Source organism: Molothrus aeneus, unplaced genomic scaffold (genome assembly GCF_037042795.1).
Source record: "Molothrus aeneus isolate 106 unplaced genomic scaffold, BPBGC_Maene_1.0 scaffold_34, whole genome shotgun sequence".
In the NCBI taxonomy this organism is placed as follows: Eukaryota; Metazoa; Chordata; class Aves; order Passeriformes; family Icteridae; genus Molothrus; species Molothrus aeneus.
The window spans coordinates 3923390-3946253 of NW_027099005.1; the positions used below are offsets into that span (position 1 = coordinate 3923390).

Sequence of the window (22864 nt, forward strand, 5' to 3'; positions counted from 1 at the left end):
AGCAATAACTAAATAGCTAAAACCGCTTGATTTTTAAATGTGCAGCCACATATGGTTGCTTGGCTTGCAGGAATCGTATAGTGCTTTGGGAATTCCATTGTAAAGATATACCTTATAAGGAAAAGTTCACCCAGAGGTCACAGAGGAAGGCTGTAACAACAATCCTTAAACTCACAAGACTTGCTTAGGCTTACAGGAATCGTATAGTGTTCTGAAAATTCCACTGTATAGATATGCCTTACAAGGAAAAGTTCACTCAGCAGTTAAAAGAGGAAGACTTGGAGCCTTCATCCCACGACCACCAGAAGGCAGAAAAAGACCCCCTAGCAACTGAACGAGCAAGCACAAAAGACAGACCACGTCACCCCTGAACCCGGGAGAAGAAGGCAATAAAAGGCAAACCTTGGGGATAGGAACAGTGCGAGCCTAGAGGAGCGGAGACTCCCGGCTGCCCAGCGCTGGACTTTGCTTATTCTTGCTTGCATAATAAGAATAATAAAAAAATAATAATGTATGATCCTTAAATCCAGTGAACTCGTTTATCACACCCATGAAATGTTTCGTGTCACGCAAATAAGAAAGAAGCCACAAGCCAACACTCCTCTTTATTGCTACACTGTTTTCTTTGGTTACTTCTCTAATAGGAATGACTTTGGGGTGTGATTTGTTTGTTTCTCTCTTTCGTTCCTTGGGGTGCGCGGCGGCTCCTCCGTTGGGTTCGCGGGGCAACGGAGGAACGGCCACGAGCTCCGTCGGCTCCGCAGCAGCAGCAGCAGCAGCAGCAGCAGCAGCAGCAGCAGCAGCAGCAGCAGCAGCAGCAGCAGCGCTTCTCTTGATAGGTTTTCCGCCCGACTTTTCCCTCGCTCCGCATCCCCTTCTCCCTCCCACTCACTGTATTCCCGTCCCGTCCCGTGCCGGGCCGTGCCGTCCGTGTTCCGCCTCTCCCAGCCCGGCTGATGCCGCGTCCCGCAAGGTGCCCCTTGGCGGGGCCGCCCCGTCCCCGCCCCTGCCTGACCCGCCGTGGTTCCGCCTGGGCCGGGCTCTCTCCGTACCGGCTGTGGCGCCGCTGGAAGAGCCACTTGCTCTGGGGCTGGCGGAGCATTGCGGTCTTTTGGCTCAGCCTGGCGCGGGCTCTGGCACAGCCCCGGCCGAGGCCCCGGCCCCGAATGAAGCCCCTGCCGCGGTTCTGCCCGCAGCCGCTCCGCTGCCGCCCGGCTCCCGCCCCGTGGCCGAGAGCGTGGCCGGCAGCTTCCCCACTCCGAGCTCCGCCGCTCGCCAGCTCGGCCGCCCGCCCCGAGCCACCGCAGCCCAGGGCGGCTCAGCAAGCAGCAGCACGCTGGGCGGGCGGGTGCCCGGGCAGAAGAGCAGCAGCGCGGTGCCGCCCGCACGGGCAGAGAAGCCTCCCCTGGAGCAGCTCTACTGGCAGGGCCCGCTGCTGGGCAGCGGCGGCTGTGGCAGCGTTTACTCCGGGACCCGGCTCGCCAATGGCGCCCCGGTAAGAGATGGGGCCGGCTCGCAGGGCGGCGGCGGGCGGCGGGCGGCGGGCGACGAGCTCAGCCCGCTGCTCGCCTTGGCTCTCAGGTGGCCATCAAGCAAGTGTCCCGGAGCGCATCTCGGAGTGGCCGCGGCTGGTGAGTGAGCGGGGCCAGCGGGAGGAGCCGGCAGGGAGGAGCCAGCGGGGCGGGCCGGGCAGGGCTGAGGCGAGGCCTGGCAGGGTGGCAGCCGGAACGCTGCGAGGGCAGCGAGTGTGGAGTGAGCGGGGGCCGCGCAGCGCCCCGGGCCGGGCCATGGCGAGCCGCGGCGGGGCCGGGCAGGGGCTGCCCAAAGCGCGGCGCAGCATCGGCCCCGCTGACGGCATTGCGGTCCCCCCACAGCGCAACGGCGCCCTTGTGCCCCTGGAGCTGGCGCTGCTGTGGATGGTGTCGCGGCCTGGCTTCCGCGGCGTCGTGCGGCTCCTGGACTGGTTCGAGGTGCCCGAGGGCTTCGCGCTGGTCATGGAGCGTCCGCAGCACTGTCAGGACCTCTGGTACTTCCTGCACGAGTGGCGGTTCCTGACGGAGCCCGTGGCGCGGGGGCTGTTCCGCCAGGTGCTGGAGGCCGTGCAGCACTGCAGCAGCCGCGGCGTCCTGCACCGCGACATCAAGGCCGAGAACGTCCTCGTCGACCTGGCCACGGGCGAGGCGAAGCTCATCGACTTCGGCTGCGGCACGATCCTCCAGGACACGTTCTACACCCGGATGTCAGGTGAGCCCAAGCCGGGGCCCAGCCGGGCAGCTGAGTTCCCCGCTTTGCTGGCAGAGGGGGAAGAGGGGGGAAGGAAGGAGGGGGAATCCTTCTTCAGCCAGCTGCAGCCAAGTTGCTTTTTGGCAGGGCAGGGGCTGGCTGTTGTGGAACGGGAGCTGGCTGGGAGGGAGGGAAGGAAGGCAGGAGGGAGCAGCATGGGCCTGATGAGCTGCGCCCGTGTCCCATAGGAACGCTGGAGTACAGCCCACCGGAGTGGATCCGCTTTGGCTGCTACCATGGCCAGCCAGCCACTATCTGGTCCCTGGGCGTCCTGCTCTATGAGCTGGTCTGCGGGCACCTTCCTTTCCACACCAACGCGGACATCGTCCGGGGCCAGCTCGTCTTCCCGCCCCGGGTGTCTCAAGGTGGGGATGCGCCTTCAAGGCACGAAGGGAAGAACAGGGTTGGGAGGGGCACCTGGCACATAAGCATCCTGCCCTTGCACCTGGTGAGGAGGTGGATCTCCTGGGCTTAGCTGGAGGAGGTGGCACCAGTGCCTCTGTGCTGGTGTCCTCCGCAAGAGAGGATCAATAGGAAGCTTTTGGGTGCAGCTCTGAGCACTCCTGGTGTTGCCTGGGCACTGTGGAATGTGGGAGAGCATGGACAGGAGTTTTCTGGTTTCACTCCGCAGAGTGCCAGCACCTCATCAGGTGGTGTTTATCCATGGACCCCACACACAGGCCATGCTTGGAGGACCTTTTTGAGCATTCTTGGCTGCAGGAGCCCTGCCTGGCCCAGGAGACAGCAGAGATGCATCCCTGAGCACAGTAGGATCCAGGAGCCCAGCAAACAGCGACACGCGTCTCGTGGCACTGGAAGAAAACCCCGGAGCGTTTCCCTGCGGCCGTGGCGCGGAGGAGAGAGTGCAGCTGAGGAGATGCTGCTTCCGCTGGTCCCCGCGAGCTGTGGAGGGAGCGGCTCCGTGCTGCCCGTCCTATTGGAGAAGTGGTCACAGTGCAGTGAAGGTGACACGGATTGGGACAGAGGAAACATCCCCCTGCAGCTCAATGGCATCGTGATGTCCCCGCAAGCCGAGGCACAGCTGGCGTGTTCTTCTGGAGCACGACGGGGAGCTGGGAACACCATCCTGGACCTGGCCACTGGCGGGGCAGAGCCAACTGGTTTTGGCTGCGGCCCCTGCCTGAAGGACACGCTCTGCACTCCGATGAAATCAAGATGAGTCCCCAGCTGGCGCAGGGGCGGGGGGATGCTGGTGCTTCCAGGCACGGCAGGGCTTGGCCTGGCCACGTGCCGGAGGTTCCCTGCTCGGCGGTGCTGGGGAATATTAATTTTTCTGCCAGCCGCCGAGCTGCTTTTTGGCGGGACAGGGGACGGATGTTGTGGAAGGGGAGCTGGCTCCTGGCCTTGCTGACAGCTTCTGCCAGCCAGCCTGGCACGGGCTGAGGCGAGGGCAGCCAACCTGACAAAAGCATCCATCCATGTGGATGGGGGGCGGCAGAGGGGGGGACGGGTTCTGAAGCCGTGCCCCAGCTGGTCTGCTCTGCAGGCCCTTGAGGAAGGGGTGCGTTTACGGGCAGGAAAGGTGGGGATTTTCCCCACTCCTGGACAGGTTTAATTCTCACATGGAGTGGTCAGACCCTCCTCAGGCCTCTGAAACGGTGACAGGTTTTGTGCTTTTTCTTGTTTCCAGGTCTTGTTTTGAATTAACTTTCATGCAATTGTTCTTTTATTTTCCAGGAGGATTACACCTGGTGCCCAGACTGGACGGGGAAGCGCCTGCAGCGTCCGTGGAGCACGTCCAGTGCCAGCACTGCCCCAGGGGCCACGGTCTGCAGGGACAGCCCCTTCCTGAAGGACGAGGACCTGGTTTGGGATCGGCTCCTCTCCTGGCAGCAGCTCTCCAGAGGTGGGCAGCCGGCTCCACAGCTCGGCTGGCAGAAGGGCTCCGGGCAGGTGGCAGCGGGCACACAGGCATCCTGCTCTTGCAGCTGCTGAGGAGGTTGCTGTGCCATGATTAAGCAGAGGAGGTGGAACGTGGCCTGCCACGCTGCCCTTCTCTAAAAACAGAGAATGGGTCGGGAGGTTTGGGCTCTGAGCAGAGCCAGCAGCCTGGCCCGGGCACAGGCCATGGCGGGACAGGGGGACGGGAGCCTGCTGCCACTGACCGTGGCTCTCTGGTTTCTCTCCGCAGGCTGCCAGCACCTCATGCCATGGGAACGGCACCGCTCGGCCTGCCAGCCTGGGAGGGCTGGAGGGCGGCCGGTGTTCATTTGCTGTCAAAATAAATTTGTTTGGGGTTTTTTTGTCATTGTCATCATTAGAGTGTTTCTTTCCTCCTTTTCCAAGCTTTTGGCCTCCCTTTCTCCAGGGTAATCTTTTTGTGTCCTTCCTCAGCCTCTTGATGGCATTTGGCAGGGGGGGTTAAGCAACATGAAAAATTCAACAACAGCTCCTGTTGCCAACTGCAGCAGCTCCTTCAAGAGCCCCTTCCAGTGAGGTCTGCATGTGCCTTGCAAAAGGAAGTGCTTTGCAGCGATGGGGTTGTCGCCCTGCTGCAAAAGGCTGGGAGGAAATCAGAAATGGCAAAATGCCAATTTGGCTCAACCACCACCCAGGTTCTTCATCTTTTCCCTCTGCTCCGTGATAGGCAGGCAGGGCTGGACTCCAGGAAGGTTCAAGTTCTTGGTGCTCCCTGGCATCAAAGTCATGAAGTAAACTCTTGTATGCAGGGACTGCAACAGGGCTACTTGTCAGAACCCAGGAAATTCCTCTGGCTGCCCTGGAGGACTCGAGCCCCTGTCCAGGGGGCTCAGAGACCTTGGCACAGAGCCCAAGACCCCTGTGCCTTTGATTTAGCCCTTGGAAAAAACGATTACCAATCTTATATGAAGAATTGTGAGCCATAAAAGTTTTAAGTAGAATGAAAATGAATTTATCATGGGGTGAAAAATAGATTTTTGGGGTTTCTAGAATGGGGATTCAGGGGGCAAGATGGAGCAATCAGGGCATGTCCAGCCTTTCTCCTTCTTCTTCTTCTTGGCCTCCATCTTCTGCTGTGATGTTGGCAATTTTAGATTGGTCTAGAGTAGAAGCACACTGTCTAACATTGGTGATAGGTATTGGAAAATAATTGTAAATATCGTACATGTAGTTTTTAGTATAAAAAGATAACACCCCCTTGGGGCAGGCAGAATGCCTCTGACTGTCTTGCTGAGCGGACCTGGTCAGGACAGGAGAAAGAATTTTATAGATAAGATACAATAAACAACCTTGAGACCAAGAACGGAAGAGCTCTGACTCCTTCTTTGAGCGCTGGGCTGGGAGAAGAGACTTTCTAATGTATATCAGGGTCACTCTGACCAGCTAGAGATCCCGAGATCTCCTAAGAAATATTTTTTGGGTTCTTTTAAATGTTGTCATTTTCTTATACATTTTCAGCTGTTCTAAGAAGTTCCTTACAAGGTGTCTAGGACAAGATTTTTTATTAAACAAAGAAAGGGGAGTTGTGGGGGCCAGAGATCCAGCCAGAGAAGAGCTTGCTGTGCTCCCCTGGAGGGCCAACTCCTGACCCACTGACTTTGTAGTTAGGGCGAGCAAATATGACCCGTAGCTGCCTTTGCAACTTTATGTTGATCCCCCAGTACTCATTGGTCCTTCCCTTTGTGTTCTGCCCCTGAGTCCTTATCCCATTGGTTACCAGTTTTGTCCCGCCCCTTGCCTTCCCTATATAATCCCATTTTTCCCTGGTTCTGAGAGTTTCTGTCCCTGGCTCCCTATGCAGAGTGTCCTGCTCTTAATAAAGGCTTCTTCTCTGTGGAATGCCATGCAGAGCTCCAGCCTTTTTTCTCTGTGTCACCTGAAGAAGGAAGCTGAACATCACACGCTGCTCTGGGAGGAGGATGTGCCTGTGCCCCTGAGCTGTCCTTCTTAGGAGGCTCTTCAGGAAGGTTGTGGCACCCTTACCACAGCCACCCTGCCGCCACAGCAAGCAAGAGCCTCAGAAATGCCCTTGTTCCTAGAGGCTGCTCTTGTTCACTTGCTACTGATGAGTAATTTGGGATCACAGCCACCAGGACAGTCCTGGAAGCCCTGGAAGTTACCTGCTGAAATACTCAGCATCAGTCAATTAACAATACAGAGTGCAATACACATACTCCAGCCACATGGCTCTGTCCCATCAGCTTCTCCGTGACTGGATGTGACATGTTTGGGGATTTCTGCTCTTTGGGCATTTGTTTCCTCTTGCATTTCATTGGATTGAGGCAGTTGTTGCATATAGGTTTTATGGGCAATTTTTTTTCCTCCATAGGGAGAGTAGAAAAGAATACAGGGAGAGTAGAATAGAATACAGCAGCATGCCTAATTGGTTTATTAAAATCAATGATATAGAAAGTAGTAAGCAGCTATGGAACTGAGGAAAAGGGAATATTAATAGACTATGATAAAACACTCCACAGAAAACACAATTATGCTAAAGAGTATCCTTCTCCTTTTGCAGAAAGGCCCCTCACCGAGGACATAACCAGGGTGGTACAGAAAGCTGCATCAAGAGCTTGTGGGGGGAAACGGAGTTCTTTGTGTTGTAAGGCCTATGGAAATTCTGTGCAGTGACAGAGCTCTTGTAAGAGCTGTAAATTGGTACAATGCCTTCAGGCCTAAATTCAAGCTAGAAGCATGCTCCCAGAGCAGCAACCTTTCTGTCACTGCTCTTGGACTGCAGCTTCAGAAACAGGCAAGACAGACCTCAGCTTAGAAAATCTAAAAGCTCCTTTTCGGTTCCTTGATCAGATTCAGGATTTACCAGATTGCCAAGCAGTTTGGATTCTATTTGCCACCTGTATGCCAGTTGTCTTCTGTTAATTGGGCAGTTTTCCTTATCTCTTCCACAGCCAATCCTCCCTCCAGGGGAGACATCTGCTGATAATAAGCTATTGAATGTCACTGCATGGCTGATAAGAACTACAGCATCCCATTGGGAGATGCTCCGCCCAGAGGGAGGAGCCAAGCATTCCTACCAGGATATAATCTTGACATTCTGGAACAGCAGCACAGCTTCTCCTCTGGATTTCCCAGAAGAACAGCAGCTGCCTCTTCCACTGGATCTTCAGAGGAAGACTACACCTTTCTACAGGATCCCTGCTCCAACAGAACCACACCTGACACTCCAGGAGGGCTGCAGCCACAATTCCAATTGGACTGCTACCAACACCCTGACCCACAGGGTGTCAGGTTGTATTCTGACTCTGTCAGTGCTGTTTTGGTTTACTGCATTGTTTATTTTATCTTTTTATTTTCTTCCCTAATAAGGAACTGTTATTCTTGATTTTTACCTGAGAGCCCCCCTTAATTTAAAATTCATAACAATTCAGAAGGAAGGGATTTACATTTTTCCATTTCAAGAAAGGCTCCTGCCTTCCTTAGCAAACACCTGTCTTTCCAAACCAAGACAGAGGAGCCACCTGTGTTATACATGTAAATACGTAACACAAAAAAAAGCAAGAGCCTCAAAAAGGCAAAACAGCTTGGTAATTTGTAGAAAGTAACTTTGATCAAAACCAAAATGTGTTAATAGATCGGTCTGAAGATGACATTCACAATTTTCCTGGTGATATTGTGCACTGTACTGTAACAGTGGATAGTAACTGGACATAGCCAGTAGGATAAATGGATATGCTTTTCAAACTTAGTATTCATTGAATTATTCATTGAATTCTCATCCTTCTGTACACTTCAGCTCTGCTGTAAACTTCAGACACATTTTTTCACAAGCTTCTAACAAGTTACTCTGGATCCATAATTCCTGAGACCAAAGGGAGTCCAAATGCCAAGTGGGATTACTCTTTCTCAAAGCCTGGAGTCACAGTCACAGAATGAAGCAGTACTTAAATCATCGTGTGCATCCCATACACGTAACAGTCCGGTTACTGACCATCTGCAATAATTTTTTGACTTTTGCTACAAATTACCTTCAAGAATAAGCTACAAATAATATCTTGAACCTGTTTAAATTCAGGGATGGCATTACAATTGCCCTAAAAAATTCAAAGGGCACCTAGAGCTGTGTCAGTAATGCAAGAGAACTGTAAATGTGTATTACTAGTTGTTATTCATATTAGGTAAAAATGGATCAGCTCAGCTTTGCAAAGCAAGAAACAAGTCATGGAGAGTTGAAATGATGGAGTTGGGACAGTGTAGCCAGTCTGCTTTTTGTGAGAGATGCTCTTAAGCAGTGGCAGCAGTAATGTACTCATCTCCTGTCACTTTGCTCCTTGTGATCTACTATCCACCTCTGCAATTTTTTCTGCTCTTTTTTTTTTCTTTATTTCTTCAGCTGAGTACCAAAAGGAAACACAGAACTGCAATGTTGCTACCTAAATAATAGATCTTTTTTTCAAACTAAAAAATACCCAGAGCTTTTAGAAAACACAACAGAAGTGTTGCAAAGTATAAACAATACAAGATATTGAACAGTATTTTGACATTATACTACATCAGCCAAAGAAATGGATAGTAGGGCTTGAGGAACAAGGATAGAAGTGAAGTTTTGTTAAAAGGGCTTATTTTGGTCTCTATGTAGTAACTGTCATCACCCTGATGTAAATACTTCACAATCCATTTAAATTTTCCTAAGCTGTATGATTTTGCAATCAGCTATGATTTTTTAAATGTCTCCTGCACCCATAACTGAATGATCTGAGCACAATCTCCAAACAAGACAAATGGTAAAGTAGCAAAGGGCTGCAATAACTGAGCAGCCAACAGGATAAGCCACACTGGCATCTCTTGGCTTTGCCAAATCCTTTGTGAGTGCTTTCGTTTATTTTCCTCTTTGGTTTAAAATGCAACACATTTTCATTCCTTCTGATGACTCACCTCTGAAAGAAAAAGGCAGTAGCTGTTTTTGGCAGGGTAAGTTGCATTTGCAAATTGGCTCACCTTGTTGGCAGCAGAACTGCATTTTTTCTTATCAAAGCTGCTCATCAGCTTGAGTGGGGAGAAGGCACAAAAGGATGAGAGAGGCTGGTGGAGCTCGGATGGTGTGAGGATCCAATGGTGCAAAGAGCTGGGAGGTGAAATCCCTTTTCTTGAGTTCAGGGTCATTAGGGAAAGGGAGGGTGTGCCTGAGAGCTCAGTTCTGTCAGCCATATTCACCTAGTAAAAGGTTTTTTTCCTGCACCTGTGTGTGTGGCCAATGCCAAGGGATGGCAGCTCTTTCTGTTGTGGGGGCATTGCAGCCTCCAACTGCAGACCATGCAAACTGAGCTGCATTGAAATGTGTTCTCCAGGGCTCCGTTTTGGGGCTGGTCCTGGTTAACATCTTTATTGATGATCTGGAGGAGGGCATTGAGAGCACCCTCAGTAAATTTGCAGATGCCCAGTTGGGTGGGAGTGTGGATCTGCTGGAGGACAGGAAGGCTCTGCAGGGAGACTTGGACAGACTCGATCAATGGGCCAAGGACAAGGGCGTGAGGTTCCACAAGGCCAAGTGGCACATCCTGCAGGTCACCAGCCGCCTCAGGGTGAGCCAAAGTGTGCCCAAGGGGGCAAGAGGCCAATGGCACCTGGCCTGGATCAGCAGCAGTGTGGGCAGCAGGAGCAGGCAGCGCCTGCCCCTCTGTGCTGGGCACTGCTGAGGCCACACCTCGAGTGCTGTGTCCAGCTCTGGGCCCCTTGGGAAAAAGGACATTGAGGGGCTGAGTGTGGCCAGAGAAGGGCAGCAAGGCTCACAAAGGCTCTAGAAAACATGGCCCATGAGGAGTAGCTGAGGGAGCTGGGTTTGTTCAGTCTGGAGAAGAGGCTCAGGAGTGTTTATAGGCAAAAAATCTGCCAACTTTTTTTGTGAGAAGAAAGTTACAAAAACTAGTCAGGCCAGTGTTGCTGCTAAAGTGCTACCTGTTTGTTATGATAATTATGAGTCATTGTCATTAATGGTTCTTTTTTCTGTATCAGTAAAGGCCCTGGCTAGGGCTAAGTTAATGGCTCCTCTCCCAAGACAGTGAAGGGAGGGGACCTCCCCAGACAGTGAGGAGAAGCGACGAGATTTAGGCGGGGGAGCATGAAAAATAGCCTCAGGACCAGCATGCCATGAGAGGCTACTAATCCAAACTTACTGAAAAGACCCCCAAAACAACGAGCCAATATAGAGCTGGGAAATTGGATTGATGTCTGGATGTGAGGAACAGAGTGCTGGGCCTGCAGAGATGCTGAAAACCTTCATTGCCCCTCACCCTGAGCAGAAAATCCTCTCAAAATGGGACCCAGAGAGAGAGAAAGAAGCTGTAGAGATCATACATCTGGGTCATGCCCAAAAGGCTCCCACGAGGACTGGACCCCCAGCTCTGCCCCTAATGGACAAAGCTGCGCAGATCCTCCTCCTCTGAGTCACCCTGGGAGAGATGATGGAGACTGCAGACCTGTCGAGCTTCCCAATCTTGAGCTGATCACTTTTAATAAAGGCATTAAAAGGAGAAAAAGTCTCCTGCCCTGTTTATTTCAGCTGGGGGTTTGTCCGGGATAGCCACGCCAGAAGAGGACACCGGGACTGGCCATCTTGGACCTCGAGGACAGCTGGCCATCAGGACCAGAGAGATCGGCTTGGGACCAGTGACGCTGAGGAGCTCCGGACTGGTGAGAAATCCGGTGGCGAGAGTAGGAGAGGAACGAGTGTGTGTGTGAGTGAGACGAGGGCCGGGCCCTCGGAGCGAGAGTGGACCCCGCAGTGCCGCGTTTCCCGACTCCTGCGAAGGGCCCGGCCGGGAACAGGGGGAAGCTCATGGAATCAGCGTGAGTGAGTCGTCCCCTAAGGGGGAGAGAGGGCCCCCCCTCCGGGCGTGCGGAGGAAATAGTTGTATGAGTGCCACGCACCCCCAAAAGTCCTGACAGAGGGAAGTCAGGCAGATTGCAAGTCCCAAGGAGGGTTCGGGCAAGGTCACAAGCCCTGCAGGCAAATTCAGTCCTGACAAAGGGGTCAGGCACAAATCCCAGCGAAGGAAGCTGGGGTTTGTTTTTAAGTCCTGATACGGTGAGGCCTGACATTTGGAAGGTTAGGCAAACTAGAAATCAGGCAGTTGTTTTTCCTGACAGAGGGGAGTCAGGCACGAACCGGCTTCTTACGCCAGGGTTTCGTGCTTTCGAGTCCTGATAGATATAAGACCTGACATTAGTAAAGTTAGGCAATCTAGAGATCAGGCAGTTGTTTCAGTCTAAAGTCCTGAGCATCAGGCAAATAAATTTTTCTTGAGATTACCTGTCAGTAGAGGCACCTTTGGGATTTTTTTCTGTTGAGACCTGAAAAATTGGAGGGTGTAATAGTAAAAAGACAGGCAAGAGACTGAGGAATATACCTCCCAATAGCCCCTTGGGGGAACTGTTAGAGAAATGGCATTCTTTAGAGGCCACAGAGGGATTAGATAAGGTGAAGATGATCCAGTATTGTGTAGAAGTCTGGCCAGAATTAGAGGTGCAAGGAGGATGGCCTTGGTGTGGGACAAGGGACAAGTGGATGTGCCAACAACTGAGTCATTGTCTGACAGCTCGAGGAGATACCGATCCTGAGCAATTATTGTATGTAGCTTGCTGGTTAAAGAACGCTATTGGGGATGAAGGGTGCGAATTTGTAAGGTACAGAAGAAGAAAGAGGGGAATGAAGGAGAGGATGCTGGAATTGGTAAAAGATGGGACCCCCTGGATTATTTGCCTCCTTCTGCCCCTCCACCTTATAATCCTCTTCCTTGGGCACCTCAAATGGCAGGTCCGGTTCTTCCCCCGGCTGCCATCTCATTACCGCCTGCTCAAATTCCTCCTTCTACCTCTTAGGCTTCCCCTATGGTAGACCCAGTATCTCCCCTAGTAACCACTCTCTCACCACCCCCTTCGGCTCCTCCAGTTCCTTCTGCACCACCACAAGTGCCTGCCTACTCCACCTGCTGCATTCTCCACCCCTTCTCCAGCTCCACTTAAAATGTACCCAAGCTCTTCTCCCCCTCCTATTGCTGTCCCTTTACCTCCTCCTAGTTGGGACACAAATGTCTCCTTGCCCGGTAAACAGCTATCACCAAATACACCTGCTGATCTGCAGAAAGTTCAGGGTAACCCTGATATCCCTCAAACTAGTAGCATGGCGTCTGAGGATGGGCCTTACTGTAGTACCAGATCCAAGACCTCCAAGGCAAAGAGACTTTTTCCCCTCAGAGAAGTTCCTATAGGAGAAGTAGTGGGAGGTGTTGGCTTTGTGAATGCTCCTCTAACAGCTTCTGAGGTGAGAAGATTCAAGAAAGAGTTAGGGCATTTAGTTGAGGACCCAGTGGGCATAGCCAACCAAGTGGATCAATTCTTAGGCCCAAATATCTACACTTGGGGGGGAGATGAATTCCATTCTAAAGATATCATTTTCCCCAGAAGAGGTCCAGATGATTAGGGCGGCTGGCATAAGAATTTGGGAGAAAGAGAACTGTCCGGGACCCCAAGTGCCATCAGGTGAACAGAAATTGCCACTGACAGATCCCAGCTGGAACCCTAACCAGGAGGAAAGGAGGAAGGCCATGATGGAATATAGGTCTTTGATAATATGAGGGATCAAAGAGTCATTTCCCAAAGGAACTAATACCAAATTAGTATTAGAACTAATACTGAATTTGAGGGGGCACAAGAGAAGGATGAAGCTCCTGCTGCTTGGCTTAATCGCCCAAAGCGGAACTTCCAATTGTACTCTAGAATAGACCCAGACACCACAGAAGGTCAAGTGCTACTAAAAGTCCAATTTGTTACCAAATCTTGGCCAGATATATGGAGAAAACTAGAAAAAAAATGAAGATTGGCAAGAGAAGGACAGAAATGAGTTATTAAGAGAAGCATTGAAAGTGTATTTAAGGAGAGACGGAGAAAAAGCAAAGGCCAAGGCCAAGATCATGGTTGCCATAGCTGAAGAAAGTGAGGGGTGGGTGGGTCCACCACCAGGAGGAGGCAAAGATAGGCCAGGACTGTCAGGTACAAGAGAGATAGAGAGACCTCAAGTCCCTTTGAGTGAATGACACTGCTATTATTGTGGAGAGGCAGGACATGTCAGGAAGTTTTGTAGAAAGCTCAGTCTCGATGAGGCAATAGCCAGGGAACAAGAAGCCTTGGAGGGGGTTCTTAGAGGTGATGATTAAGGGTGACAGGGGCTTTACACTTTAGGGGACCCGATGCAACATCTAGAAAAGCCCTTGGTAAACATTGAGGTGGGACCCCTAAATGAAGAATTTGAATTTTTGGTTGGATACAGGAGCAGATAAGTCCTGTCTCAACAAAGTACCAAAAAGTATAGTAAAATACCCAAAAACATCTGAGGTGAGACAAAAACAGCTAGGTAGAAGGATATCCAATAGCATTAGGACTGGACAGTAGCACTAAACTTGTAATAAGTGATGTGAAAGTAAAAGGTACCTTATTGTTGTCTGTTGTGTGTGTGAGAGTGAGTCACAAACAAAGTCAGCCTCAACTTCCCAGGCAGGTAGGAAGGGGGCAGTAGAAAGAGTGTGTGTGACCTGCAAACCAGACCAGTGTTCCCCGGTGTGTGAGGGGGCCGTAGCTGTAAGAGCGTGAGTGACACGCAGGCAGCCTCACAGGTGAACGGGCACCGGAGGCAGCAGAGCCAGGGCCCTTCCAGAAGGCCCGGAGATACTGAGAGCTGGAGGCCAACCCCAAGGCGAGGGGGGGCCACAGGGACCCGTGATTTTCTGGCAATGAGGATCCACTTTGTGTCTTGAGGGTGTGAAGGAATGTGTGAAGGTGAATGAGAAATAAAAGTGAGTAAATGTAGACGAATTAAAGTATAGGTAATGTGGATAGTGCATTGTAAGTTTTACCACATCTCCTTGGAGGGAGGTGTATTGTGTTGAAAAGCAGTGTGGGGAAAAAGTTTGTTTTAGATGCAAGGGGTTGAAAGAAAAGTGGTATTTCAGCTGTTAGTGAAAGTGAGAAACAGAGGCAGGGGATGAATAGATAAGATCTTGAAAATTGAACAGCAAACCAGTAAGTTAGATGCCGAGAAAAATGGGAGAATAAAAGCATGCTAGAAAAGATACCCCCAAGACAGCCCTTTGGGAGTCAAGTTAGCTAACAGAAATACAACTCCTTGCAAAATACAGAGTAGGCAGAAATTGATGAGAGAAACATGCAAGCTATGGAAAAAGGGAAATTAACAAATTATACATAACATTAACCCAAGAAATTGGGTTTTGATAAAATCATAGTAGACCATTAATGCCTATATTTGAAAGCCCCTTTCAGGTACTCCTCATTGCTAATTCGACTCTGCGGACCAGAGGAAAACGTTAGACCCACATCATCAGATTGCACACCACTCTCACCCCCTGGCATTGGACCAAGATTCAACATCAGTTTCACCCCCTGGCATTGGACCAGACTCCACACCACTCTCCCTCTGGAATTGGACCAGACTCCACACCACTCACCCTCTGGCATTGGGCCGGATTCAATGTCAGTTTCACCCCCTAACATTGGACTAGATTCCACATGACTCACCCCCTAACTCAGGACAGGAGTCAACCACATCACAAGTTAATTCACCTGAGTATACCATTATAAAAGGACCAAAAGACTTAAAGTTGACTCTCAAAAGGAAGAGCCCAAAAGACTGATGAACTGAATAAGAAAAGAGTTTGGTATCAGAACCATACCTTATCTTAAAGTGTTATAAGACAGCTCTGTGTTTAAAATAAGTTTGTAAAAAGTTAAAGACTGTTAATAAGTAACTCTGGTTAAGTTCCCCCAATTTAGTTCCAAAGACTCCAGGTTAATCCTCTACAGACCACTCCCCTAAGAGAAACCAAAATTAGTAAGGAACGGACCAAGAGAAGTTTAACCAGAGAAGCGGGGAGAAGGGACTCTAAAGAGCTTGGAAGCTTCTTCTTGGTAAAGTTCCCCAAGAGGCAAGGCCGGGTGGGCCGGTCGTGCCAGATGACCCATACCAGATTCTTGGGAAGAGCAGTAATGATGGCTCTAATTGCTGGTGGTGCTCTGGGGAGCCCAAGAGAGCCGTGCAGTGAGTGCTACCAACCCCTCTTTGAGGAGGAAGAAGTGAGCTCCTTGTCTAGAGTCCACACCAATTCTAACCCGAATTGTGTTAACCTCCCCCAATGTATTGGATAGTCCAGAATACCACCACTTTTAGGCAGCAACTCCTGGGAGAGTGCCTGTAGGAGAAACCTGGTTGTGCTTGAATGTGATGCTACTGAAGCAAGCCTGGTACATCAGGTCAAAGAGAAAGAGACAGTAAAAGCAATAAGAGAACAAGACCATTTAGAGATACCCCGAGGTAAGAACCTATTCATAGATTCAGTGAAAAAAGTTAGCCACAAACTAAATTTAACTGATTGTTGAGTTTGTACTCAGATGACCGAAATTTGGCCATGGGAGAAGATTAATCTAAGGCTATTAGAAATCTGTAACTGGATACAGAATAACTCAGAATTTAGTATTAATTTAGTATTAAAGGTTACAGTACACCAGTAAAAAGAATGGTCTGTAAATGGCATTTAGCAGTAAAGAACTCTGCTACCCAGCGGATCCCAAGAGATCCAAATAGATTTTGGTCTGTTGAAAGAAAAGAACAAGTGTATCTACCACGAAGCATATGAATTTTATGAGTATACTGAAGAATGGATAAACCCCTTTTGGGGAATGAAAGGCATTTCTAAATATTGGGAATGTCCAACAGAACCTAAGCATACATTTTGGGGGGCCCCTAAACACCTGTTTTGGATCTGTGGTACTACAGCATACACTAAATTGCCAGGAGACTGGTCTGGCAGTTGCACCATTGGAATGATAAAACCATCGCCCACCTGGGAGTGACATCCCTAAACATATCCAAAAATTTAAGCATTTTTCCTTATAAATAAAATTCAATTAATTAATAAAATGATAATTATATTATTCTGATAGTATTATTCAAATTAATTACCTAATTTGTATATTTATATTAAAAAATCTATACACTTTTAGCAACACAGAAAATTATTGGTCATTGGTTCCAAGTAACACAATTCCCTTCATTAATTCATTAAGCTCTATTGGGTATTTATTTCTTCCTCTTTATGGTAACTAATATTCTTTGTAGACCTTTTGCCATCATTTTTATCATCTTTTTTTTCGCATATGGTCAAGAGGAGGCACTTTGGGGTCCATGGAGACATTTCTGGGGCACATTTGGGGCAATTTTGGGTCTGGGGAGGGAATTCAGAGAGAACTTGAGGGTCTGGAGGACACTTGGGGAAGCCAGGTGGGCACTTGGAGGGGTACTCAGGGATTCTGAGGGACAGTTCGGGGTCCGGGACAGCACTTGGGGGTCCAGGGGGGCCCTTTGAGGTCAGGGAGGGGAATTTGGGGCCCTTCGGGGTCCGGGAGCGCCCTTGGGAAGCTCGAACGGGGCTCTCTGGGGCGCGGGGGCTGATGGGAGTTGTAGGCGCGGGTATCATACGGTTTAACGGGGCCGCAGAGCATCACGGGAGTTCGAGGCGCAGCTGCAATGGCTCTCCGAGAGTCGCGGGGCATGACGGGAGATAAAGTCCCGGCTGGACTAGCGCTGGACGTGCGCCGCGGAGCATGATGGGAGCTGTAGTCCTGGAAGTGGTTGGAACGCGATGTTTGGGGGTCCGGGAAGGCTCTTGGGGGACACTTTTGCGTCCAAGCCGTGACTTGAGGTCCTCGGGGGAACGTAAACGGCTCGGGAATCCGTGGGGGGAGTTCGGGGAGCTCTAACCGGGCTCTTTAGGGCGCGGGAACGGCAGGAGTTTTAGGCGCGGGACTGTGTTCTGAGGGGCTCTGGGGCCACGGGGGATGAGAGGAGACGAATTCCCAGAAGTGGCTGTACCGGGCATCTGTGGGGTTGGGAGCACTCAGGGGAACTGGGGACGCCTTTGTGGGCTCCCAGATAGGCACTGAGGGGGCACTGAGGGATCCTGGAGGGTCTAGGGGACACTTATGGGACAGATGTGGGCGGATCCCGGGGTTGTTGGGAGCGTGGGGCATGACGGGCGTTGCAGTCCCGGCTGCAATGGGGCTGTATCCGGCCGCGGGGCATGATGGGAGTTGTAGGCAAAAGGAAAATATGGCAGCCGTCTAGGCACCGCCCCCAAGCCCCAATCTCTGGCGCTGATTGGCTGTGAGTGGTGATGGGCGGAAGCCTCGGCAAATGAGAGGCGGCGGAGGTGGGAACAGCCTCTGCATTCCCTCCCAGTACAGCCCAGTTCATCCCCAGTACTACCCCAGTACAACCCCAGTAAAACCCCAGTGCCCCTCTGATCCCTTCCAATACACACCAGTCCCTCCCAAAACACCTGAGTCCATTCCCATTCCCTCCAGTTCCACCCAATTTCAAACACAGGGTGCCCCTGTGTCCCCAGTCTTCCCCACAATGTTCCCAGTGTTCCCCAGTATGTCCCAGTCCTCCCCAGTGTTTCCAAGGACAGTTTAATTTCTCACAGTGGCCGTGGCAGCCAAACCCAGCAGTGGGGTCAGAGCAGTGCCCATGGCCACAGCCCCTTGCAGTGGCCCAGTGCAGCTTGGGCTGATGATCCACCCTCACAGCTGGCCCAGGGCAGTTCTGCAGTGGCTTTGGTGACACCTGGGGCTGGCACACACCTGAGCAGTGTGTCTGTTTGCAGTGGGGAAACTCAGGAGTTTCAGATTGCTTCAAAAAACCCCAAAAAGAGAAAACCTCTCTTAGGCTGAGTGCAGCCAGCTCTCCAAGCACAGCAGGTCCCAGGGCAGTGAGGACAGACAGGATGGGTCTGGGGAAGGTGGAGCAAGGTTGTCCACACTGGGTCAGAGCTCCAGGCACAGCTTTTGTGAGCAGGCCAGAGCTGCTGAGGAGAGACCCTGGGTCAATATCAATCACAGAATGCTGCAATCGTCTCTACTCTAAAGAGAAATAAAATAAAATACATCGTTTAAAATAGGAATGTCTGTTTCTGATAAGTTTTTTGAAATCTTTCTCCATCACTGGACTAGGAAAACTTTAATGACTCTCTCAGAGCTTTGGTGTTGTTTACATCAGACTCAATCCCTGAGAGTGTCTTCAAAAAACCTCTCAAGAACTCAAACTTAAATTGAAACTGCAAAGTTTCTTGAAGTTTTAATGGATCCCACTGAGGGACACGACTGAGAAAATGTCCCCAGGTTCCAGTTAGAGCAGAACACCGTAGGCAGTGATGACAGCTGGGGACAAACAAGGCCAAGGTGTCTCTGGTGCTGTGCAAAGCTGGATGTGTTTGACGAATGCCAAGGGCCAAGGCCTGAGCCCCAGGGCCTGGCCAGGCAGATCCTGTCCCTCCCTCCTTGCTCAGGGCTCTTGCCGGGATGGGCACTGGCATGTGGGGATGTGCAATGCCAAGGGCAGGAGCATGGGGCGGCCCCTGCCAGGCTGCTGAGCAGGGACAAGGAGGCCATGAGGTCCCAGGCCTGCAAGGGTCACTTGTCTCCTGCTCCTGCCTCAGGCCCAGGCCCAGCAGCCATGGCCAAAGTGCTGCCCAGGTTGGCTCTGGCAGGGCTGTCTTGCAGCTGCTGCCCATGCCTGTGCCCTGTGCAGCCCAGGCTGTCCTACGGTGTCCCTGCCCTGCGCCTCTGTCCCTGCAGGCTGTCGGCATCCCCCGGCTGCCCCACCTGGCTGGGCCCTTCCTTTGCTGACAGCTCTGCCTCCTGCCTGCCTCTGCCTGCCCACACAAAGCCTGGGGCTGATACCAAAAGGGTTCCTTCCATTTTTACCCTGCCTGGGAACTTTCAGCACAGGAACAAGGCATGCAGGGGCTGCTTTCCCAGCAAGAGTGGTTGGAAGAGAAGAAGAAGACATCTGGCTCAAGGGTGCAGGGATAGAGAAAACAAGGAGTGAATCTGGGAACTTGGGGTGGGTTTTATGGAAATGGGTAAGTTGTAATTCGTATTTAGCCACTGTGTATAAGCAACACACTGGTAGAATTACATGTCCTAATAAGGTTAGCAGTTATTCCATGTTGGACCTTAGGCCTGAATAAATGATACCCTCTGAAACAACAAATTAGTGTTCTGGATCCTTATTCTGATATTTTGGACATTTGGTGACAGTAGAGGCTGACAGAACCAAGGAGTCAGCTGTGACACTGTGGAACCCCATGGAACAAAGGGTCCCTGGTGATGCAGTGGAACCCCATGGAACCAAAAGTCCATTGTATCAGAGCAAGGCCTCATGGAACCAAGGAGAGCATTGCTGACAGTGTGGAAGCTCATGGAGCCATGGGGTCATTGTGACAGTGTGGGGCTGCATGGAAGCAATGGTCCATTGGGACACTGCAGAACCTTCTGGAATCAAGGGGATCATGTTATGCTCTGGAACCTCATGGAACAAAGGATCCATGGTGACACTGCAGTGCTCAGACCATTGTTGACAGTGTGAAAGCTCCTGGAACCAAAAGTCCACTGTGACACAGCAAGGACTCCTGGAACCAAGGGTCCCTTGTGGCTCTGTGGGGCTTCCCAGAACCAAGGAGACCATTTGGACACTGTGGGGCCTCATGGAACCACCTGGCACTGTGACACAGCGGGGCCACATGGAGCCAAGGGGCCACTGAGACACTGAGGAACCTCATGGAACCAAAGGTCCATTGTTACACTGTGGGGCCCTGTGGAACCAGTGGGACCATGGTGACACCGTGGTGCTCCATGGAGCCAAGGGGCCATTCTGATTCTGCTTTGCCTCATGGAGCCAAGGGGCCACCATGACACTGCAGGGCCTTGTGGAACTAAGGCAGCCTTGTGACACTGCGGGGCCCTTGGAACCAAGGGTCCATTGGGAGATTGCAGGGCCTCATGGAACCATGGAGACCATTATGGCCCTTCAGAACCCATTGGAACCAAGGGGCCATTGTGACACTGCAGAGCCCCGTGGAATCAAGGGGACCACAGTGACACTGTGGGGCTCCATGGGACAAAGGGGCCATTCTGAGACTATGGAACCGAGGAGACCATTGCTCTGCTACGGGACATCATTGAACCATGGAGGCCATTGTGACACAGCAAAGCCTCATTGAAGCAAGGGCACAATAGTGACACTGTGGGGCTCCATGGGACCAAGGGGGCATTCTTAAAATGTAGAACTAAGGAGACCACTGTGGCACTATGGGGCATCATGGCGTCAAGGGTCCATTGTGACACAGCATGGCTGCATGAAACCATGGAGGCCATTTTCACACTTTGAGGCCTGGTGAAAGCAAAGGGCCATTGTGGCACTTTGTGTCTCCATGGAACCAAGGAGTCCATTGTGACACTATGAGGCCCTGTTGGGCCAAATGGCACTTGTGGCCCTTTGTGGCACCACGGAACCAAGGGACCATTGTGACCCTACAGGGCCCCATGGAGCTAAGGATTCATGGAACAGTGTGGGACTAATGGAACTAAAGGTCCATTGTGACATTGAGGGGCCTCATGGAACTATGAGGGGACAATTGTGATGCTCTGGGGCCAATGGAAGCAAGGGGCCATTGTGACACAGCTGGGCCTCATGCAGCCAAGGGGCCACTGGGATCCTGAGGAGCCCAAAAGAACCAAGGGGCCATTGTGACACTCTGCAGCTGTGGAGACCCTGAGAGTCATTCCCTGGGTTAGGGAGACACAAGAAGCTTCCTTCAAAAGCTGTTTGACCCCATTGGCTCCTTCCCCTTGTTCTGTGTCCCTCAGCCACTCCCTCCCCCTTCCCCCACTGGCTCCATCTTTGTACTGCCCCCATGGCACTGATCAACCCCTTCCTCTGGAGATACAGAAACCTGGACTCCCCCCTGGACTCCCTGCTAACAGTACAGAAACTCATGGATCCAAGGGGCCATTGTGACACTGAAGAACTTCATGGAACTCAGGGTCCATTGGGACACAGCAGGGCCTCATTGGAACAAAGGAACCATTGCTAACAGTACAAAAACTCATGGAACCAAGGGGCCGTGATGACACAGCAGGGCCACATGGAACCCAGGAGACCAGTGACATTTAGGGACCTCATGGAACCAGGGTCCATTATGGCACTGCAGAAACAAGGAGACCATTGTTGATGCTATGGAAGCTCATGGAACCAAGCAGCCATTGTGACACTCCAGGGCCTCGTTGAACCAGGCAGACCATTGTGACACCACAGAACCTCATGGCACTGAGGGTTTATTGTGACACAGCAGGGCCCATGGAGCCAATTGTCCATTGTGACAATGTGGAACCAAGGAGACCATGGTGACACCATGGAAGCTCATGGAGCCATGGGTCCATTGTGACAAAGCAAGGCCTTGTGGAACCAAGGAGACCATTGTGACATCATGGAAACTTTTGGAACCAAGGAGACCATTGTGAAATCATGGAACCTCATGGAACCAAGGAGACCATTGTGACATCATGGAACCTCGTGGAACCAAGGGTCCATTGTTACAGTCCAGAACCAAGGAGACCATTGTGACAGTACAGAACCTCACGGGACCAAGATTCCATTGTTATACACTGGGGCTTCATGGAACCAAGGAACCACTGTGACACAGCAGGGCCACATGGAACCAAGGGTCCATGGAGATACTGCAGATCCAAGGAGACCATGGTGATGCTGTGGAACCTCATGGAACCAAGGGGCCGTTGTGACACTCTGGGGCCCCATGGAACCAAATATTCATGGTGACACAGCGGGGCTGCTTGTGACCAATTGTCCATTGTGACACTGCAGATCCAAGAGACCAGGGTGACACTGTGGCAGTTGATGGAACCAAGGGGCTGTTGTGACACACCAAGGCCTTGTGGAACCAAGGAGGGCATTGTGGCAGTGCAGAACCAAGGAGGCCACTTTGACAGTACAGAACCCAATGGAATCAAGGGTCCATTGTTCTACAGCAGGGCCTCATGGAACCAAGGGGCCCTTGTGAAAGTGTGGGGCATAATGGAGTCAAGGACACCACTGATACTGAAATCCACTGGATAGAAACTTCTGAACAGAGTTTGGAGTATTTGAAAGCAGGTATTCTTTATTACAGCATGGTGGTCACTTGGGCCATCCTTCCTCCATTTGAATGCACTGAGCATTGAATGAACAGAGTTTTTATCACACACACTCATTATGTATCCACTAGCTATCCCCACGTCTTTGAATTTATTTGACATAGTTGCACCCCTTATGACAAATCCTTTTATGATTCTTTGGGGTCTGTCTTCAACATCCAGTGTCCTTTGAAGGTGGATGTTTCTTGACCCCCCCTTTTGAGTAAGGGCAATATTATTGTTCTGCATAACTTCTGTTTTGTCAGCCTTGCAGCGCTGAGCTGGCATTCTGCTTGCATTTTGTGTGGCTTCTGTTTGCCAGAGGCACATCCTCAATCAGTTTCTCCAAGGCTGTGCTGTTCTGTTCTACTGTCCTTGACAAGAGTAAATGTTGTTCTGTTCTCCTGTCCTTGTCTCAGTGCTCGCCCCGCATGAGGCATCTGCAACTCCCCCAACCAATGGGCCTGGGGTGGGCAAGTGTTCCTGGGGAACAGGGATGGGACAGAGCTGGGCTGGACTGACCCAAGGGATGTTCCACTCCATGTCACACCATGATCAGCAATCACCTGAGAGAAGCAGAGGGGCA

The 22864-nt window shown here is 51.3% G+C and overlaps 1 protein-coding gene across 1 annotated transcript; it reads left to right on the forward strand.

The window, feature by feature from the left end:
- The first annotated feature begins 956 nt into the window (after positions 1-956).
- On the forward strand, positions 957-20667 carry LOC136570522 (serine/threonine-protein kinase pim-1-like). Its single transcript, XM_066570985.1, is given in 8 exon segments — positions 957-1314; positions 1317-1495; positions 1582-1603; positions 1606-1631; positions 1875-2244; positions 2472-2648; positions 2915-3040; positions 20465-20667. Coding segments are annotated over 8 exon segments (1461 nt in total).
- The last annotated feature ends 2197 nt before the right edge of the window (positions 20668-22864 follow it).